The sequence below is a fragment of the Antechinus flavipes genome, chromosome 5 (assembly GCF_016432865.1).
Source record: "Antechinus flavipes isolate AdamAnt ecotype Samford, QLD, Australia chromosome 5, AdamAnt_v2, whole genome shotgun sequence".
Lineage (NCBI taxonomy): Eukaryota > Metazoa > Chordata > Mammalia > Dasyuromorphia > Dasyuridae > Antechinus > Antechinus flavipes.
Genome location: NC_067402.1, coordinates 248,444,495 through 248,466,433, shown reverse-complemented (window position 1 = coordinate 248,466,433; position 21,939 = coordinate 248,444,495). Strand labels below are relative to the sequence as shown.

The window sequence follows — 21,939 nt, the reverse complement described above, 5'->3', positions numbered from 1 at the left end:
TCTCACATCTCCATAATCAATTCATTGTCCCATTTGCTATAGCGATTTTTCAAAAGCTTGTCACCTATCCTTAAATCTCTCATGGCTCCCCATCACCCATATCAATGTAGAATAAATTGTGATATGTAAATGTGAAAAAATATTACTATAACTTCAGAAACTATAAGAGTGATGAATACTGAGAAACATGAGAAGACTGATATGAACTGATTCAAAGAGAAGTAAATAAAGTCAAGAAAACAGTATACAAAGATTATGTTATGTGTAGGGAACAATGTGAATGGAAAAACTATAACACAACAAAAAGTAAATGTGGTAAAATTATGAAGAACAGACCTAGTTCCAAAGAAGAAATATAAAATGACACCTCCCAAATTCTTTTTTTAACAGAGAATGTGGGAGTCAGGCCATAAGTAGAGAATACCTAATATAGTATCATCACCCCCTATTTTTATTTATGGTTTTGATAAATTTTTTTCTTCATCTTTTTTGCCTTAAAAATATGTTGCATGGTATATCTTTCACTAAGATAAAGAAGAAAGAAGTTTAGGCTATCTAAAAGCAAAAGAATAAAAGTTTAATTTATATATATATATATATTTAAAATAAATGAATAGATGGTGCAAAATGCACAGCAAGGAGTTCTTATTATAGAAGTCATCAACTATTTGGATCAAGATAGTTGGGGCAGGTCTTTAGATGTTTGTGCTGTTAGTAATTCAATAGAGCTGACTACCATTGTTGAATATGACATAACAGATTGAGTAATAAGAAACATGATCAGACTTGTAGAGCAACCCCCCAAAAAACATTCTGCTCTGGGGTATCTTTAGTAGTCTGTATCATCATTGCAGCCTGATTGTTTGAGGGAGTGGTGATGCATAAGGGTGACAGCTGGGATAACATTATGTCCAAAAATTCATCCAACTCATCTTGAGTAAACTCAGAACCATTATCAGAAATAATAGCTGCAACACAACTTTATCAGTCTAGGTACCAGGTATTAGGGTAAAATAACATACTTCATGGAACTATTCTTTGAGAAGCAAATAAGGCTAATTTTTTTTTTTTTTTTTTTTTTTTGATGGGGAATGGGGAACAAGATAGTCAACCATAATACAAAGTTCTTCCTCCTGGGAAGGTGCAGCAAAATCAGTGTAGATTCTTGAAGATTTCATCATTTCCTAGTGGTTCAATAAAAAATGTGCTGAATTTAGAATTAGGGGATAAAGATTCAGATCCGAGTCTACCACATATTATGCGACACTGGACAAATCACTTAGTATTTTAAATTAATTAAAAAATTTTTGATTACAAACAGCTAAATGATGCAGTGGATAGAATACCAGCCCTGAAGTCAGGAGGACTTGAGTACAAATCCAGCCTCCAACACTTAACACTTACTAACTGTATGGCTCTGGGCAAGTCACTTAATCCCAATTACTTTATGGGGAAAAAATCAAGTTAAAAATCTTTGATTAGATATAAAATGCTCTTATTGTGTTTTATGCTCCATAACTTTTTCCTTCTGTCCCAGTCAGGAGCCTGAATTAGAGTGTAACCTAAACTAGATTTTGCCCAGAATTTAGAATTATTTTATATCCCTTGCTGTTGTTGTTCAGTTGGATTTCAGTCATGTCTGATTCTCCATGACTCCATTTAGGGTTTTCTTGTCCAAGATAGTAGAGCAGTTTGCTATTTTTTTTCTCCAGCTCATTTTACAGATGAGGAAATTAAGGCAAACAGAGTTAAGTGACTTGCCCAGGTTCATAATAAGCTAGTAAGTGTTAAGATTCACACTTAGGAAAATGAAACTTTTTGACTTTAGGTTTAACACTCTATCCACTCTGCTATTTATTTTCTCCTATGTAAGGGAAATCTAGTAACTATTAATCTATATATATACTGATAAATGATTTGGATGTTGTTTGAGTTAAGAACTCCTTTCCCCCATAACTACTTTACTCTGCATTTCCTTTTGATTTATAATGTTAGTTCTTTAGAAGTAAGGATTATTGTGGTTTGTTTCATTTTTGTTTTTGATCCTTTCATCCAGAGTGCCTAGAATAGATTGTGGCATACAATAGGTACTTAATAAATGCCTGTTCTTTGATTTCATTACTCTTATCTTTTTGATGGCCCCAGTAGATAATTTTTAAAAAATAGATACATTTTATTTTTTTATGGATCTTTTGTATTTATGTCAGAAATTCCTAGTGGGGAAACATCTTCTCCTAAGGGAAATCAATACCTTCTTTGAAATTTACAATCCTATAGAGATGGCTAGGGCTGGGAAGGAAGGAGGGACTGTACTTTGAAGGTTAGTAACATACACAGCCAGTATATCTCAAAGGCAAGACTTGAAGCCAAGTCTTTCTAAGATGCTTCTCCTTCCACTTCACTATACCATACCTTCATTGGTATCTTGTTTCCTATAATTATTATATTTGGTATATACAAGGTGAAAAAGTTAAGAATTGATTCACTTTCTACTATCTACCACAGGTTAGATACAAAAAAAAAAAAAAAAAAAAAGGTCCTGCCTTTAAGCAGTTTATATCCTTTTGAGTTGGTCTAGGGAAGTTAATTTAATGGAATTAATTAGTATTATTATTCCCCTGCACCATAAAAACTTTTAGTTAGTATTATGTAATTAATATTATTAGTGGCAACTAGTATTATAAAATTATTTAGTTATTAATTTATTCAGTTCTTTCAGCTGTGTCTCTAATTCTTTATAACCCCATTCAGGATTTTCTTGGCAAAAATAAAGAAATGGTTTGTCATTTCCTTCTCCAGCCCATTTTATGGAAGAGGAAACTGAAGCAAACAATCTATCCTGGGTCACATCACAAGTAAATATCTAAAGTCAGATTTGAATTTATGAAGATGAAGATTAATTTATGAAAATATCTGGACCTGACACTTTATTAATTTTGCCACTTAGCCACTCACTAATTAATTAGAAATATAAAATTATACATTATGTTTAGTATCATATAAGTATGTGCATCAATGCAAAGTAATTGCTCTGGTCTTATTTGTCTCTTTGAAGCTGACTTTTTCCTATAGGCATTTATTCCAGGATTTTTTTTCATGTAATGATTCTGTACTAGTTCCCTCAGAAGTATTTTTGTTGTCACCATTGTTTACAATGAAAACAACTTTCAAAGTTGAGGAACATCATCTTGTTTAATGACATTAATAAAATCTTTACTTAAGATAGAAAAAGACTTGAGGTTACACTTGCTCTTTGCCCACCCATGCTTTCCCACATCCCTGAAGAAGAATATTTCACAGTAGAGATTCATTAAGTTTGAAGACTCACTAGTTCATTATATTATGCCTAAACTTTATCAATTAATGGAATACACTCTCATTACCAGATCACTGAGATTATTGCAACATATAGGGTTGATTAAGATGGAATTGACATGGATTTATATTGAGAAATCTATTTTTAAAAGGTCAAAATTAACATTTTGCTTTAGGAAACCAGAATTAGGATTACCCAGCTCTGATTTCAATAAAAATGAAAAAAAAAACCCTTTGATATCATTCTACTTCTCATATAACATTTATGAGTTAGAGAGAAAAAGATTACCCTTGTGCAATGATCTTTACAATTTGCATGTAAAAAAAATAAAACTCTGGAAAAAGAAAAAGTATTTTTACTAAAGTAAAAATTAGCTAGTTTTATACTAGAATATTTTCTATGCATAATCTTCTCTATTTCATTTTTTTTCTTTTGAGATATTTCACAATGTTACAATACATACTCAAATCCTCAAGTAAGGTCTCATGAATTTAGAAATTATCTCCAATAATGAACAGTAACCTATCCATGGTTATGCATTACATGTAACTCTTTTTGTGCCTTGAAATTCCAAATTAAACTGATGGAACAATTGAAAAAGATTCAGAAGAGCCTTATGCAGGTTTCCTACTTGGTTAATATTAATCCATGTTTCATATGAATGATACTAGCCTTATTGGAGTAGCAGAACTGTCATATCTCTGTAGAGAGAATTGATTTCATGGATGTCAAAAAATCAAGAAGTGAAATTAATTCATACACTAAAGTCTATCCATTAGAAATAGTCTTGGCTTGGGTCCAGATTTCCATCCTCAAATGGGTGGCCAGTAAATCGAAACTTCAAAATATAAATAGAATAGGTTTTATTTTTTCCTGGTCAGCTTATAACCACTGTACTATGCCTTCTTCCAATTCCTATGTCTTACCAAGAAAAGCTAGTTACAAAGCATCATTTAAGGAAACCAAACTGTAGGGTTTAGGACAATTAATGCTTCCCCAGTTGACCTTTTGCAAATAGTCTGTGAACATTTTTGATGAAACTCAAACCAAGTTCAGATCACCTGAACTAATTTGTGATTACATTGTACATATACAGTTCCCAAAGCAATTGAAACTCAATTTCTTCTAGGGATAGTTCAGAACTTATTCATTTATTACATGTTTATTGAGGGCTTTTCCTATATTAAGCATTGTATGGAGTTCAAAGTAACAAAAGACATGATCCTTGACCTTTGTAACCGATCAAGTTGGGGAGAGAGGTAATAGGAAAAGAAATAATTATGGCATGTTACCCTGGGCAATTAACAACTTTTTTTTTTAATTAAAGTTTTTAATTTTCAAAAGATATGCATGGATAACTTTTCAACATTAACCCTTGCAAAACCTTGTATTCCTATTTTCCCCCCACCCTTTCCTCTAGATAGCAAATAATCCAACATACGTTAAACATGGTAAAAATATAATTACATGCAATACTTTTCAATGATTTCATTTAAGGCTTTCATAGTTGAGATATCCAATGAAGCAATATGTAAGAGAAAAAGAAATTTATTTAGAGTGAAAAGTCCAAGAAGGCTAAGAAAAGACTTCTTAATATTACTTAGATTTCTTACCTTCAATAATAATCTCTTTGGAAACAGCTGTTTAAACTTTCATTAAAACTTCCTTCTATTTTTTTGTTTCAAGGAAATTGGTCATCATTGAAGTCCAGTGATAAGACAAAAATAAAAATGACTGGTAATGACCTGGATGCCATGAATGACCTTTGTGTCATTAGTGTGTGATCACCTCTAACCACTTTGCGTGTCTGCTTAAGTCTCCTTCAAGGTTTTGGAGCAAATTGTTCTTATCTGACTTATCTGAAAGTCTTCACATGCTTGGAATAGGAGCCAGCCCACTCCATCCAACTCATCAATGGGTTTGAGGCCTATTGATTACTCTCAAACTGATTTAGCCCATCTCCCTAGGTGGTTTTATGGAGCATTCTACAGTTCCTTGGAGCCACAGTTGAGATCAGATATGCACTAAGGGAAGATGAACAGCCCTGAAAATAGTTTAGCAAGTTTTCCCATCAGAGATGTTAGTGCTCTCTAAATAGCCCACTGATTCTCCTAACTTAACCTTTGTTACATCTGAGCTCTCTGCTGCTCTCATAATTCCCACATTAGTGTGAATTTTCATCTTTGGCCCAAAAGATCATAGCAGCCTTTTCATGGGTCTCCATGCCTCAAGGCTCTTTACCAATCCAGACAATCTTTATTGCTACCAAAATAATGTTCCTTAAGCTGAGATCTGACTTCTCCACTCAATCTAGTCACTTTCTATTGTTTCTAAGATCAAGTAGACTTCTTTGTTTAGGATTTAAAGCCCAGTACATTTTTAGCCTGGTTTATTTTTCCAGAATCAATGGACATAATTCCTTCTCATAGTCTTCATGCTATCTAAACTGATCATCTTTTGTTATTGTTGTTGTTGTTTTTAATTATACTCCATTTTCAATCTTTGTGTCTTTTCATTGGTGATTTCAGAGTAACTAGATGGTTCAGTGGATGAAATTTTGGGTCTAAGTTCAAATCCAGACAAATATTAGTTGTATGTTAGCCTTAGTTTCCTCATCTGTAAAATGAGTTAGAGAAGGAAATGTCAAACTGTTCCAATATTTTTTGCCAAGATCCCAAATGGGGTCATGAATAGTTGGATATAACTGAAAAATTACTAAACAATAATAACTAGAGATAAGAAAAGAAGCAAAGTTCCTTGAGTGCAAGGAATATTTCATGCTTTTTCTTTGTAGCTCCAGTCCTTAGCATAGGGTTTGGCACACAGCAAGTGATTAAGAAATGTATGTTTATTGAATGATAATTTTGAAAGTGAATGAAATGAATTAACTTATAAAATGGAGAGGGGTAGTAGAAAATTTAGAGAACTGAGTCTAACGATATGTTATTAATAAGAAATGTGGTTGGAACTTAAAGATTCACACACAGCTAAAAAAGGAACACTAGGACAGAATGTTTTGTGCCTAAGGGGAATTTAAAAAAAAAAAAAAAAAGCAGAAATTGTGATCATTATGTCAAATAAGGCAACAGTAAAAACACAGTCTGAAAAGATAGACAGGCCCCCTTATGATTATACTTAAGTGTCATAGATAATGGACAAATAGGTGTTACAGGAGGTATGAGCTCTACTTAATTTTCCTCCAAGTCTTCCATTAGATCCACCAAAGAAGATTACATAAAGATTTTCTTCTTGATTTTTTTTTTTTTAGATTTTGTTGGTATATCTATAGTTTTCAAACTATCCTTTTGTAATTTTTCCTCATTCTTGCCACATGGTACCAGGATATTAGACAGTTTCCTAGGAATAGAAACTGTCCCCATTCTTCTCTGTCCCCAAACTCCATTGAAATTGAGGTTCACTATCTTCAGCAAACATAGATAGAGATGTAAAGATTTTGTGCCAGATGCTTAAGATTTTGAGATTTACATTCTTTGAGGAATAATTAATTATTAAATAACTTATATCCTTAATAAGTATAAACTTAATAAATATTTTAAAATTTGACCCATTTTGATATTTAGCTTTAAAAGATATTTTCAAGTAGTTTTAACATAGAATTGAAAATTCTATGACTGCTTTCTTTGGAAAATCTAAGAATGTCCCTTACTACCCTATCATAATTCATATTTTAATGGAACATAATGATTGAGGTAAATGGAAGGTGTGTCCAAGAAGTATGTGTTATCTTCTAATTTTGCTGAGAGCTTATGAGGATGTGTGAATGTTCCCATAAGTCATAACTTTAAAGTGATTCAGACTTATGGCTTCACATCAGATTGATGAACTGTATATAGGTAATAGGATAAGTTCATAAAAACATTAGACCCATAAAAGTTAATAGCCTGAAAAATGACTCTGTCCTTCCTCCATTTATCAGTAATATAAAGAGTATGCACATCATGGCAATGACCATCAGTACTTAGCAATGGAGAGCAATAGTTTGATTTTATATTACTTAAAATTACCTAATGTCTTTCATCCCTAGCCTAATTTCTTCTGAGTTTAGCACCCATGCTAATATATAGTATTTTCTAATTTACCAATTAGAATCTATCTCAATGTTATACAACAAATATTTATAAAACTCTCACTAGGCATTCAGCCCTGCATTAAGTTACATTCATTCACACAAATTTTCCTAGAGCCTCCCTTTCTCTAGGGTTCTTTCTATTTCTGTGATTCATTCCATGATTTAATTTTCAGTATAGTTGACCTGCTCTCTCTTTCTTTTACTTTGTGTTTCTTTGCACTTTGCACAGTCACTAGCCCATATTGTCATTTTTCAGTTATTTTCAGTTATATCCAACTCTTCATGTCCTCATTTTATATTTTCGTGGTAAAAACACTGTAGTGGGGTTGATATTGCCTTCATTTTGCAGATGAGGAAACTGAGGCAAACAAGATCAAATGACTTGCCTAGCGTTAAACAGATAGCAAGTGTCTGAGCCATATTTGAACTCAGGAAGATGAGTCTTCTTGATTCCAGACCCAGTGCTCCAGCTGAGTCACTTAGCTGCTAGCACATATTAGGTACTTAAATTCTTACTGACTAGCTATTTCTGACTGTTTCTGTCACTACCAGAAAATGCTGGTAACCAAGAGCTGAAGTGTTTTGGTGGTGGGATAACCAGAAGGTCAATGCCAGGGAATTGAAGAACTTGTTATGAAAGATCTGTTCTTATCTGCCACTGGAAAATAAAATTGAAAATAAGAGTCCCTCAGATTGTGGGAATAATGAAAGCAATGTTAATTGCTTTGGTGTTGGAGTATTTTGCTATTTCTATTTAATGATTAGATACCACAATAAAAATGAATTTGTTTGAAAACAATTCAATTATTTTTAAATTTATGAATTTGTGTTTTGTAAATTAAATTCCTTTCCCATTATCTGCCGAATTCCTACATAGCCTTTAAAATACAAGATAAAAGGTTTCTCTCCAACAGACTTTGCTCTTAGACTAGAATGACCTTCCCCTTTCTGCACATATTTAATATACAAATGTAACTGAGCATTAAAGCTATCTTTGTCTACATCTAATCACATTGCTAGATTGTGAATTCCATGAATATGTGTCTGCCTTACTTCAATCTTGTATATTTTTCAAATCTTTCCCCGTCCCTATACTGAGAAGTATGTGCCTTGTAAACAGTTAGTCCTAAATAAATGTTGGATAAATGAATAAAATGCTTTAATACCAATTACAGTCTTATTCACAAATTTCATTGTTTAATTTTTAGATGTAAATTGCACTTCTTTTAAAAGTTTTTATTTCTCGACAGAAGAATGGCAAATCTAATCTTTCGAATTCCTGCATCTTAAATTAAGTTAGATAAAACTGAGGTATTTGTTTTTTCTTTCCTTGCAGCGTTTGTCCAATGGTTCCATAGACTCAACAGATGACACTAGCCAAGTGATGGAGCTACAAGAATTACTGGAAAAGCAAAACTATGAAATGGTCCAAATGAAAGAGCGCTTAGCAGCCCTTTCTTCCCGGGTAGGGGAAGTGGAGCAGGAAGCAGAGACTGCCAGAAAGGACCTCATTAAAACAGAGGAAATGAACACCAAATATCAAAGGGATATTAGAGAGGTAAGCAGTTCACAATGAATATTATTACCATCACATCATACATTTATTCTTCACATTTTTCCCCAAAAGATTTGGATCTATTTTGGTATCTAGCAGTTATGGATGCAACTTTGCCTTGAAGATATTTAGATTTACAATCAGAAAAACCTGGGTTCAAATCTAACTTTTGCAATTTACTGTGTGACCCTAGATAAGTAATGGCTATCTCTATGGCTTCCCATCTCCTACTTTTCAAGGTCCTACAAGTCTCATAATTTCTTCTCGTTTCCCCCTTCAAACAAAATTTGCTCTCAGAAAATATTTTATAGTATACATTAGTCATGTTAAATTTACCATCCAATGGCCCCAAGAAGCCCTTAATATTCCCTTGTGCTGGCAGAAGCCTATTATAAACTAATCAAGAAATGATTAACAAAATAAATTAAAATACAATAAATGCAAAAGCACATTAAAATTAGATATAATGTTAATTTGTGGTTTTCTTACTCACTATGCACTACAGGGATTAATTTTTATTTGGGGTTTGATAATATTAGTATGTATCATGGGTGAATTTCAGTCATCGTGTTCTTACTCTTAGGGTCAGAGATATTTGTATTTTATAAAGCGTTATTAAATGTGGAATGAAAGTAAGTCTGTGTCATCTGTTAAAGGTATCATCAAGGTTGAGAAGACATATAAAATATTTGGGGAGCAGGGAAATCTTTCCACTTTTTCTCAACCCTACTTTTTACAGGATCTCATATTTGTCTTTGGACATCATTAATAATAACAATAATAGTAAAAACAATAACAACTGTGTTGTGGTAGATAAATAATAACTTTTATTCCTTTAAAAAGATTTATTTTATCCATCTGTATAATGGGCTATGAAACAATAAATGTAAAATAATGAAGCAGGATAGCAACTTGGTCAGGTATAATTTCTGTTTGAATCCCATTAAATCAGTAATACTGATATCATCCCTGTTGTCTTTTGCTGCTGGAAATGCACCTTTCTGTGAGCTTACAGATATAAGCTTGCATCCTACTTTTATTAAACTACAAAAAATATCTGTGACTTATCATCTGTGGGAAGTACGTTCAATGTTAAAAAATAGGAGGATAGTGACCCAGGAAAACATTTCTCTCTGAAATCCATAAAATTTGAGAATGAGATGAGGATGAATATGGTGAGGATAATTACACCTATATAATGCCTTCAATTTTGTAACATATTAACACATATTTCATTTGAGCCTCCAGCTATATTTTTATTAAAGATGAATACAAAATCTCATAGAGGTTAAATTACATGTCTTTATGGAATCTAGAGAGATCCAAAGGTGAGATTAAGTTGAAATTCTTACTTTGTCCATTCCTTTACATGAGTGTCTTTCCTTTTCAAATTCATTTATGAGGATGTGTGAATTTTTTTCAGCACAGATAGCTTTCTCACACATATATATAATAACTATACTCAGCAAAGTTCAATATGCATCTCCAGATGATTTAAATTATAATTGCATATGTAGGCACAGCTGCCTGCTGTCACTGATATATGATTGATTCATTCCTATTTTCAAGTCTCTATATCTAAAATCACCTCCTTTTTCCTCCCTAACAAAATGTGTTCCTTCCTTTTTTAGCAAAATTCTACTAAAAATTCTCCTCTTCTATAAGTATTTAGAGTCTAACTCCATCTGTCTCTTTTCTGTTAATTTATAGCTAATCCTTGTGCTTTTCATAGATGTTGGTTGCAACCTAACTACAAGCTTTTTAGTTGTGGAGATCCTAGGAAAAGTTCTTTTTAAATTTCTGCTTATGAACTTACAAAGCATCATGGACCACTATTGAATTTTTAGTTGAGTGGATATATCTTTAATTCTAACAAATAAGCAACTAAGGGAAGGAGTCCTTGAGTACCTGATAGCACTAGCAAAAGATGGAAGGTAAAAGAAAAAGGGGGCAGCTGACTGGAGTCAGGAAGATCTGAGTTCGAATTTGGCTGCAGACACTTCCTAACTGTATGACTCTGGACAAGTCACATAATCCTGTTTGCTTAGTTTCCTCATCTGTAAAATGAGTTGGAGAAAGAAATCACAAATCAATCCAGTATCTTTGCTGAGAAGAACTTCAGTTTTTTTTTTTTCTTATCAGTAAGATTTATTTTAAAAGTATTTTGTTCTAGGCATTAAGAAACAAGCCCGAATTAAACAACCTTTGTCCTTCAAGGTATTTGCAAAGAGACTATATATACATTCACATATACATATACATGTGTATATACATATATACATATACATACACACTAACTTGCATATGTACATTATATGTGTGTGTTTTCAATTGTTCAGTAATTTTTCAGTGATATCCAGCTCCCCATGACCCCATTTGAGTTTTTCTTGGCAAAGATACTGGAGTGGTTTATTAATTCCTTCTCGCTCCTCTGCAGCTCATTTTACAGGTAAGAAAAACTCAGGGAACTGAGGCAAACAGGGTTAGGTGATGTGTCTGGGGCCGGATTTGAACTCATGAACATGAGTTTTTTGATTTCATACATCTGCATTTATACATACATGTATTTGTAAGCATGTACAAAACATAATACACAGAGAGATAGAGAAAGACACACACATGGAGGCACAGAGAAAGACAGAGAGAGACAGAAGATTGATAGAGAGACAGAAATAGAGATAAATTATGGGAAGTAAAGGAAAGACTAAATCTCAATGCCTGCCTGGTACATGGCAAGGATTTATTAAATGCTGTTTATTCATTGATATAGAAAGTGACCTTGTGCTTTGAAAGAAACCAGGAATCCTTCTTTCCTACATGGTATGGTTTCTTCTATTAAAAGAAAAAAAAAAGAAGTCCCTTGGTTCTACTATCCTCTCAGGCCATCATTCTATCTCTCACCTTTAATTAGAGCAAGAATTCTATAGCACCTACCTTAATTTCCCATTATCACTTCACAATCACTATCTCCTCCAATCTAGCTTCTGTTCTACCCAAACTCTCAAGCTTTCTACAAGATTACTAATGAATGACATCTTAATTATTGAATTCAATGCTCTTATGCACATCCTACCTAATATCTGCAACATTTGACAATGTTTATGGCCTCTCTATTTTTACTTTTTTTTATGCAGCTTTCATGACATTGACTTAAATGGTTCTCTTCTTGCTTCTACTGCTGCCTCCATCAGTCAATTCTTTTTCTTCTTGCCCTTCCATCCCAAACTCCAAGCTTTTGCACTTGGGCTTTTGTTGTCTTACTTTTAACAATTTTAGATCTCTAATGGTTTTAGCCTTCGCATCTATGCTAAGAGTGTTCAAGTCTATATCTTGAATCTAATGGGTTGAACTCTGGACCAGTGCACAGAACCTCTGTACTTAGATATCTTTCTAGCTCTTGAATTCCCCTACCCTTACACTTGACTTGTGTATGATTTTCCTATTTCCTGTAGTTCATTAAGACCTTCTCTCTAAGATATCATGTGGCACTTCTTTGTACCTCCAATGTACTTATTATGTAACATTATTTATTAGAATTATCTCATATTTGTCATCCTCTCTCAACCCCTCCCCCAAAAAACCAAATAAGCTGTCTTATCTGAACTTAACATCTTATTGAGTGCCTAGCACAGTTCTTTTTTCTCAAAATAAATACCTAATAACTGTAAAAATTATGTAATAATAATATAATTATATAAATAATGTAATAATTATAAAAATAAAATTTTTGTCATCCTATCAGTCATCCACCTCATATTGAAGTTCATATCTTATTCATATTTTAGTCTCACTCACTTTCATATGTAATAATTTGCAAACTCTTCCTGTTAGTTCTTGCATCTGTCCCCTTCTTTTCCATTCCCATTGTTGCATCTCTAGTGTAAATGCTCTTACTCTTCATTTGGAGTATTTTACATTTAATTTCCTACTTCATATCTCTTCTTTTAATTTAATTCCAAATATGTATATACTACACATATCTGCTAAAATATTCTTCCTAATCAATAGAACTGGCCACATGAATCCAGTCAATCAACCAACAAGTATTTATTAAGCATCTCCTAAGTGCCAGGTACTGTGCTAGTATTAAGAGCTGAAATTACAAAGACTGAACCCTGGAGCTCAAATTCTAATGGGGAAGCCACTAATGTGCTTAAGAATATACAGAATATGTTTCTAGTTAATAAATATTAGCTTGCTTGAAAGGAAGGGTGCAAGGTATTAGAAGAATTCAAAAGGCAAAGGTGGCATTTGGGCTACAGCTGTGTCTTGAAGAAAACGAGGGATTCTTTGAGGTAGAAGTAAGCTGAAAAAGCTGTCCATGGCTCCCAACTGCCAATTGTATATATTTCAAACTCTATAGCATAGTTTCAGCTTGATTTTCTAGCTTTATTTCATACTATTCCTCCTCACCCCAAACCCACATGCCATATGCTCTAACCAAACTAATCTAATTGACATTCCTCAAACATATTCTGAGTGTTTTGTCTGTATGCCTTTAGTCATAGTTTTCCCTCAATGTTCTCCATATACATCTCTGCCATTTGAAATCTTTGTCTTATAGCATGAGTAAGATCAAATAATTTTCCTTTGAAGCCTACAGACAAGAAATACTTTGCAAATTCCCTCCAATGAACTCTTAGAGTCTTGCTTTGGCTTCTCAAGCATAACTACACATTTATTCTGTGTACTTCTGTGTAGGCCTATTTCCTCTCTATCTAGTGCCTTCCCCACAGCAAATTTTAATTCCCGTGTGGATGGAGACTGTGTCACAGAATCATAAATTTTCAACGGACATAATTTAGTCAAACCCAATAATTTTAAAGGTGAAACTAAGGACCACAGAGGCTATAACTGGTCCAGGCTCAGCTGGGACCTCAGGCCTGGGAACACAGGCCTTTTGTAGCAATCATAGCATAACTTTCCACTAAATCATGCATTGTCATTGTTGTGTGCCCCAGAGAAATAAACATAACACATTGCCCAGAGTAGGAAATCAATAAAAGTTGAATGGAATTAGATTGGATTCCACTTGTTTGAAACTGCAAGTGCCTTTTCATTGCAGCAGGTCAGTGTTTTAAAAGAAAAACAGTGAGTAATTTCATTGTTATGAGATCCAGAGCATGAGTGTAACACCCCATGATATAATTGAACCTTTCTACTCCTTCCTCCCTTTTTTTTTTGAGGTTGCTGTTTCAGTGAATAGTTATAGTTTCCTATTTTAGCTCTTCCAAATGACACAGAGAGCAGAGCTATTTCTTTGACTTGTGAATCCACACTTTATTTATAGAAACACAGCCTGCAGTTAAAAACCAAATACACGGATCATCGAATTAGAAAGAAAATGAAATCAGGTAGGATGATGTCTGGTGTCATATAGATCCCAGATTCTTAAACTGTGCTTCATGACCCAATATGGGCTCTCATAACTGAATGTGGGATTATGAAATTATGATTTATTATCAGTAAAGCTTTGATTTGTATACCTAGTTTATATATCTATACATCTGGGATCACATAAAAATTTCTTGGGCAGAAAAGGGCCATGAGTGGGAAAAGTTTAATAAGCCCTGAAGAGGTGACAGCTCCAGATTTGGTGAATGGAGATAATCCATTTGCTTATGAGTAAGAGAAAGAGACATACGTGAGTTTTTTGGCTAAATTTAAGTTTTAAAAACAAATTACAGAGACATCACAAACATGTATATATACACATGTGTATACACATATGTAAACACATTGCATTGATTTATTCATGTATGTATGTATATGTACATGTGCACAAACAACTGTTTACATGTGTGTTTTATATGGGGGGGGGGTATCTATAGGGCACCTAGGTTGCACAGTGGACGGAAAGCTAGGCCTAAAGTCAAGAAGACCTGAATTCAAATCCAGCCTCCGACAATTATTAACTATATAACCCTGGGCAAATCATTTAGCTTCAATTTCCTAATCTGTAAGAAGAGCTGGAAAAAGAAATGGCAAACCATTGTAGTATCTTTGCCAATAAAGTCACAAAGAGTTAAACAGGACTAAAACAACTGAAAAACAGTTCAGTTTTATATTTATAGAGAAAAAAATCCTTGAATAATAAGGCTAAATGTGATTTTTTTTTTCTTTTTCGACCATAAGATTTAGTATTCTTTAGTGAAGTCAAGTTGACAGACTGTCATAAGAAATAAGCACTAGAAAAGAAATATACAAGGAAAACAAGGACTCTGCTAATAATTTTTGTTGTTTTTAAGAAGTAGATAAAATCTAAGAAAAAAAAACAATGATATAGTAGGAAGAGAATCTGGAATTAGAAACCTTAGGTTTGGATGTGGCTTCTTTCTGTTCCTTACTAGCAAGTCATTGCTAGGTTTCCTCATACATTTAAATATAGCATTTAGATGAATTGTCAATGGTATCATTAGGTTCTAGAGCCCATGATTTTACGAATTCCTGATGGTAACAGTACAATGTGATTATATACAGATATACAAGATATTATACAGGTCAGCTAGGTGGCACAGTGGGTAGAGTGCCAACCCTGGGATCAGCAAAATTTGGTTTCCAATTTGGCCTTGGATATTAAATGTGTGAGCCTGGGCAAGTCACTTAACTTTATTGCCTCAGTTTCCTCATTTGTAAAAAGAGCTGGAGAAGAAATAACAAACCACTCCTGTTTATCTTTACCAAGAAAATCCCAAATGAGATCATGAAGTTAGACACAACTAATAGACAAAACTAAAACAAGAAAACATAGTTATGTAGCATATTTTCCTGAGATCGTATAATCATTATTTACCAGTTGGCAGTGAATCATCGCCATTCATCTTGACTTAGGTCTTGCCCCATAGGAGAGAGTAAAGCTGATGACTTTTGTACAGCCTAATTCAGATCCAGCTTGCAAATCAAGATATCAGCTTCCTGACATCATTGGTCCTCTTTAAGAATGAAGGGCAACAAAAAGTTATCAAACTGTGTATACCCTTTGATCCAGCAGTGTTTCTGTTGGGCTTATACCCCAAAGAGATACTAAAAAAGGAAAGGGACCTGTATGTGCCAAAATGTTTGTAGCAGCCCTGTTTGTAGTGGCTAGAAACTGGAAAATGAATGGATGCCCATCAATTGGAGAATGGCTGGGTAAATTGTGGTATATGAATGTTATGGAATATTATTGCTCTGTAAGGAATGACCAGCAGGATGAATACAGAGAGGCTTGGACTGATGCTAAGTGAGATGAGCAGAACCAGGAGATCATTATACACTTCGACAACGATATTGTATGAGGATGTATTCTGATGGAAGTGGATTTCTATGACAAAGAGACCTAACTGAGTTTCAATGGATAAATGATGGACAGAAACAGCTACACCCAAAGAAGGAACACTGGGAAATGAATGTGAACTATTTGCATTTTTGATTTTCTTCCCGAATTATTTTTACCTTCTGAATCCAATTCTCCCTGTGCAGCGGGAAAACTGTTCGGTTCTGCAAATATGTATTGTATCTAGGATATACTGCAACATATTTAACATATATAGGACTGCTTGCCATCTTGGGGTGGGGAGGGGGTGGAGGGAGGGAGGGGAAAAAACGAAACATAAGCGAGTGCAAGGGATAATGTAAAAAAATTATCCTGGCATGGATTCTGTCAATACAAAGTAATAAAATAAAATTTAAAATTTAAAAATTTAAAAAAAAGAATGAAGGGCAAACAGCAGCAATTCACCAATTAATACCCAGCAGGTAAAGGATTCAGTACCAAGGAGAAAATAATGCTTGAATAGCAATGATAGCTAATATGGTAGCAAGATACTTCTTATAGATTGCCATCAGTTTGGAAAAGAAGCCCATTCATTATAGGGATAAAGGTTGGACCTAGATTTTCATTAGTATGATGAACTCCCAGAAGAAGAATCTCCTAACAATGAAGATTTGACACCTCTTTAACAAATAGTCTTAGAGAAGTTCTTAGATCATCATTGTCAAACTAAGACACAAGACCTGCAGAACTATAGAGTGCTATAGAAAGCAGATTAAAATAAAATTAGGAAATAGGTATAAAAATAAATGACACAGATAATCTTGTTTTTGTTTTGTACTCTATGTCAATATATGGCCTCAGAGATTTGATTTGATTTGGACACCACTGACCTAGACACTCAGAAGTTAAGTGACTTGCCTAAGATCACATAATTAGTATGTAGCAGAGATGGGACTTGAATCCACATAGGTAGTTGATACAGTGAATAGAATGCTGGACCTGGAGTCAAGAAAACCTGAATTCAAATCTAATCTCAAATACTTATTAGCTCTGTGATCCTAGACAACTCACTTCACCTCTATGTACCTTAGTTTCTTCAACTGTAAAATATGTATTAATAATAATATCAAGGGAGCAGTTATGCCACAATGAGGTAATATTGGTAAAATGCTTATCACAGTATCTAGCAGGTAGTAGGTGCTTAAAATACTTTTTTCTCTTTTTGGCCCTCTTTTCCAATACGGCAGAGGCATCAAACAGTCCATCAGCAAATAGCAACATTTCCAAGCCCATTTGTACGAGATAGAAATGTAACTGGGAAATATTTAACAAAAATAAATAAAAATACAGTAAAAATTTAGTTAAAAGTTAATATTCTCAGACCTCATCAGTTGTGTTTTATTCAGTTCTAGAACCTCATTTTAAAGAGGACATTTATAAAGTAGAAAAGATCTAAAAGAGGACAAATAAGATGATGAAGGCTGTTGAAATACATTTATATGAAAGGAGGTGGAAATTTTTTAAATCTGGGCTCTATTGGAAAGACTGTCAGAAAAATGAGAGAGTAGTCATATTTTTTGGTCCCAAAAGTGGAGCCATGAACCATATGTGTAACTTTCAGAGATGGAAATTTAGACATGATATCAACAAAGAACAATCCAAAATGGAGAATGGTCTGCAACAAGGGTAATGCAGTAGCATTGCTTAAGGATTTTCAGGAAAATGTTGACTAACTATTTTTCATGTTATAATGAAAATTCTTTTCAAGTATGTGCTGGGCTAGATGGCCGTGAAATTCCATAATTCTATGGTCCTGATTCTGGAACTTTTTAAGGGGAAAAAAATTAAATTAGATGTTTGCTTCCTGAGCAAAAGATAATTAGAATATAAATTAGCTTTTGGCTTTTCATATTTTTATAGTAGAATAGAATGTCAAATGTAATTTTGGAAGATTTCTTACTACTTTGGCTTCTTTGTGCTCTGTTTTTGTGAAGTTGACTGCTTAATTTAGAGCTGACTATACAATTATATGTTCACTTCTTTCTCTGATATATACTGTTACTATCTATAGTATTTTTCTAGTTCTGCTCACTTCACTTTGAATGACTTCATGTACATCTTCTCAGGTTTTTTTGAAACCATCCTGCTCATTATTTCTTAAAACACAATACTTCTATTTCATATACATAGTTTGTTCATCATTTCCAATTCTTTAACACCACAAAAGAAGTTGCTTTAAATACTTTGATTTATTCATTTTGATATTTTTCCTATTTTTTTGATGTCCTTGGGATGTAGACTTAATTATGATATTGCTTAGTCAAAGGATATGCACAGTTTTATAGTATAAAGTTTTATAGCCAGTGTTTAAATTTTTTCTTCAGAAGGATTGGACCCAGTTCCCAATTCTACTAACAATTCATTATCTTCCCTCATCTCCATTTATCCATGTCCATATTAGCATTTATTACTTCTAATAGGTGTAAAGTGATACTTCGGCATTCTTTTAATTTGCATTTCTCTAATCAGTAGTGATTCAGAACATTTTTCATATGAATATAGATAGCATTGGACTTTTTTCCTTGAAAACTGCTTATTCATATCCTTTATCAACTAAAGAATGGTTCTTATTTTTATAAATTTGACTCAGTTGCCTAAATAGTTAAGAAATGAGGCATCTATCAGTGAAACTTGCCGTAGTATATCCTCATCTATAGTACCTTTTAGCAAAATGTAGTTTACTTGATTACCTCTTTTAATTAAGTCTAATTTAGCCTTTGCTTTCTGTGAGATCATGATTGCTATTCCTGCCTTTATTTTTGTTTGTTTTATTTTTCTTGTTTTGTTTTGTTTCTTCTTCTTCTTCTTCCTCCTCCTCCTCCTTCTTCTTTTTACTGAAGCTGAAGCAAATTAGATTCTGCTCTAGCCAGACTTTAACTCTGGATGTATATTTTTCTGTTTCAAGTGTGACCATTACAAATAACATGCTTTTGGAGTCTGGTTTCTAATTCACTCTACTATCTTCTTCAATTTTATGGATGAGTTTATCCCATTCATATTCATGATTATGATTACTGTGTATTTCCCTTCATCCTATTACCTCCTATGTATCCTTTTCTCTTTCTTTTTACCTCATTCCTTCTCAAAAGCCTGTTTTGCTTCTGATCATTGCTTCCTTTAATCCACCTTCCCTTTTACCACTCATCTTTCCCTTATCTACTTCCCCTCTTACTTTCTTGTTGGGTGAGATACATTTCTATACCTAATTCCATGTATATTTTCCCATCTTTGAACAATTAAGAGGAGAGTAAGGTTCAAAAATCGCTCAACTTGCAACCATTTTCTCTTTCACTGTAAAAATTTTCTTGCATCTCTTTTATGTGAGATAATTTTCCTCATTATTCCTTTCCCTTACCTCTTGTTCTAGGGCATTCCTCTTTCTCAACCACTCATTTTTTAAAATAAAGCAACAAAAATTGACTTACTTCCATGCCTTTTATATATAAAGAGTTCTTCTAACTACTTTAATAATGATAAAGATATTAGGAATTCATGCATCATCTTCCCATGTAGGAATGTAAACAATTTAATCTTATTAAGTCCTTTATTATTTCTTTCTCATGTTTACTTTTTTATGCTTCTCTTGACTCTTGAATTTGAAAGTCAAATTTTCTATTCAGAACTGGTCTTTTCATCAGGAATCTTAAAAATTCTCTATTTCATTAAATTTCTGTTTTCTCCTGAAGTTTATATTGAGTTTTATTGGGGAGATTATTTTGTGTTGTAATTCTAACTATTTTGCCTTCTGGAATATCATATTCTTATCCCTTTATTCCTATAACTTTGTTACTGCTAAATTTTGTATAATTTTGACATAATATTTGAATGATTTATTTCTGGCCACTTAAAATATTTTTTACTTTTATATGAGAGGTCTAGCATTCAGCCTTAGTATTTCTCCAATTTTCATTTAGAGATCTTTTACAAGTAGTCATCACAGTAGATTCTTTCAATTTCTATTTTATCTAGGATATTAAAGCAGTTTTTCTTGATAATTTCTTAAAATATGATGTCTAGATACTTTCTTTAATCATAGTCAAAAATTATTAAGCTCTCCTCCTGGATCTATCTTCAGGTCACTTATTTATTCTATGAAGTATTTCATATTTTAAAAAAAGCATTCTTTTGCCTTTGTTTTATTATTTTATCAAGAAACAATTTCATGGAATAATTAGTTTCCATTTGTCCAATTCTAGATTTTAAGAAATTATTTTGTTCAGTGAAATTTTGTACTTCTTTTACCATTTGGTCAATTTTGCTTTTTTAAAGTTCTTTTCTTCAGTAAATTTTTGTAGCTCTTTCATCATTTGGCCAATTTTGTTTTTTAATATTTTCTTCAGTATTATTTTGTACCACTTTTTATTAAGCTGTAATTTCTCTTTTCAGAATTTTCTTTTATTACTCTCCCCCTCTCCCCATCACTCACCTCTTTCTTTAACTCTTCTAGGAATTCTTGTTGTTTTTGTGTCCAATTTGTATTTTTCTAATGAGATTTTGGTTGTACCTGATTTCAGATTTTGTCTTCTTCCTGAGTTTTTGTCTTAGTCCTCCCTGCCACCACAATAGATTTTTGTGATACAATCTCTCTTGCTGTTAATTATTGTTATTTGCTCATTTCCCAGCTATTTTTTGGAACATTATGTTAAAGCTGTTCTCTGTTCAAATGAGGTCAAGAGACACAATCCCAAGCTTTAGATTTTTTTTATGCTTCTCTTTTAGAGTTAGTTCTAGGGGTCTGAAAGTTTTTGGTGCTCCCAAGATGGTGTGATCTGGGAGTAAGTGTAATCACTGCTTTCTTGATCTATGCTCTAGTCTTTGCCCAAGAAGAGACATTGTTCCCCTGTAGCCACAAGTACTAGTCCTTCTCTGAAACTTGAGCATTTTTCCATAGTGATTGACTATAAGAACTCCTCTCTGCCATGAATTTTAGACCCAGAACTATGAATGCATTATAGAGTTATATAGAGCCAGACAATGCTAATTCCTGTGCCTATTGTTAGCCCATTGTAATCTCTTTCTGATCAGTTGTCCTATAACCTATCACCCAGACTGAGAGTACCCAAAGGTGCTGCTGATGTTGTTGGAATTTGGCCTATTACTGGTTCTTCTGCCAAGTACATTCTGAGGAGTTCCAGAATGAAACCCTAAAACCTATGTCACAGAGCTCTCCTTCTAACTTCCTTGGTCAATTTGGGTTGGAAAAAATGTCTCACCCTCCCATTTTGTGGTCTCTCCCACTTCAAAATTTGATTTGAGGCATTATTTTAATGTTATTTAGAGAGAAATGTTGGGAAGATTCAGCTGGATTTTTGCCCCTAATGTGAGCCTTCTTTTTAATAATAGCTTTTTATTTTTCAAAATACATGCAAATATAATTTTCAATATTAATTCTTGCAAAACCTTGTGTTCCAAATTTTTTCCTTTCCCTCTTTTCTCCCCCTTTTCCTAGAAGCAACTAATCCAATATAGGTTAAATATATATATAATTCTTCTAAATGTCTTTCTACATTTATCATGATACACAAGAAAAATCAGATCAAAAAGGAAAAAATAAAAAACAAGCGAATAAACAGCAACAACAACAAAGGTGAAAAATATTGTGTTTTGGTCCACATTCACCTCTCTGGATGCAGATGGCTCTTTCTTTCACAAATCTATTAGAA

The 21,939-nt window shown here is 33.2% G+C and overlaps 1 protein-coding gene across 8 annotated transcripts in view; it reads left to right on the top strand.

Annotated features, from left to right (window-relative positions):
• The window catches only part of PPFIA2 (PTPRF interacting protein alpha 2), a 668,498-nt gene that overhangs the window by 531,117 nt on the left and 115,442 nt on the right, over positions 1–21,939 (top strand). For all 8 annotated transcript variants that reach the window (XM_051962865.1, XM_051962864.1, XM_051962862.1 and 5 more), the window contains one exon: positions 8,743–8,964. In XM_051962865.1, coding sequence (XP_051818825.1) covers positions 8,743–8,964 — 222 coding nt within the window. The remainder of the gene's footprint in view (positions 1–8,742; positions 8,965–21,939) is intronic.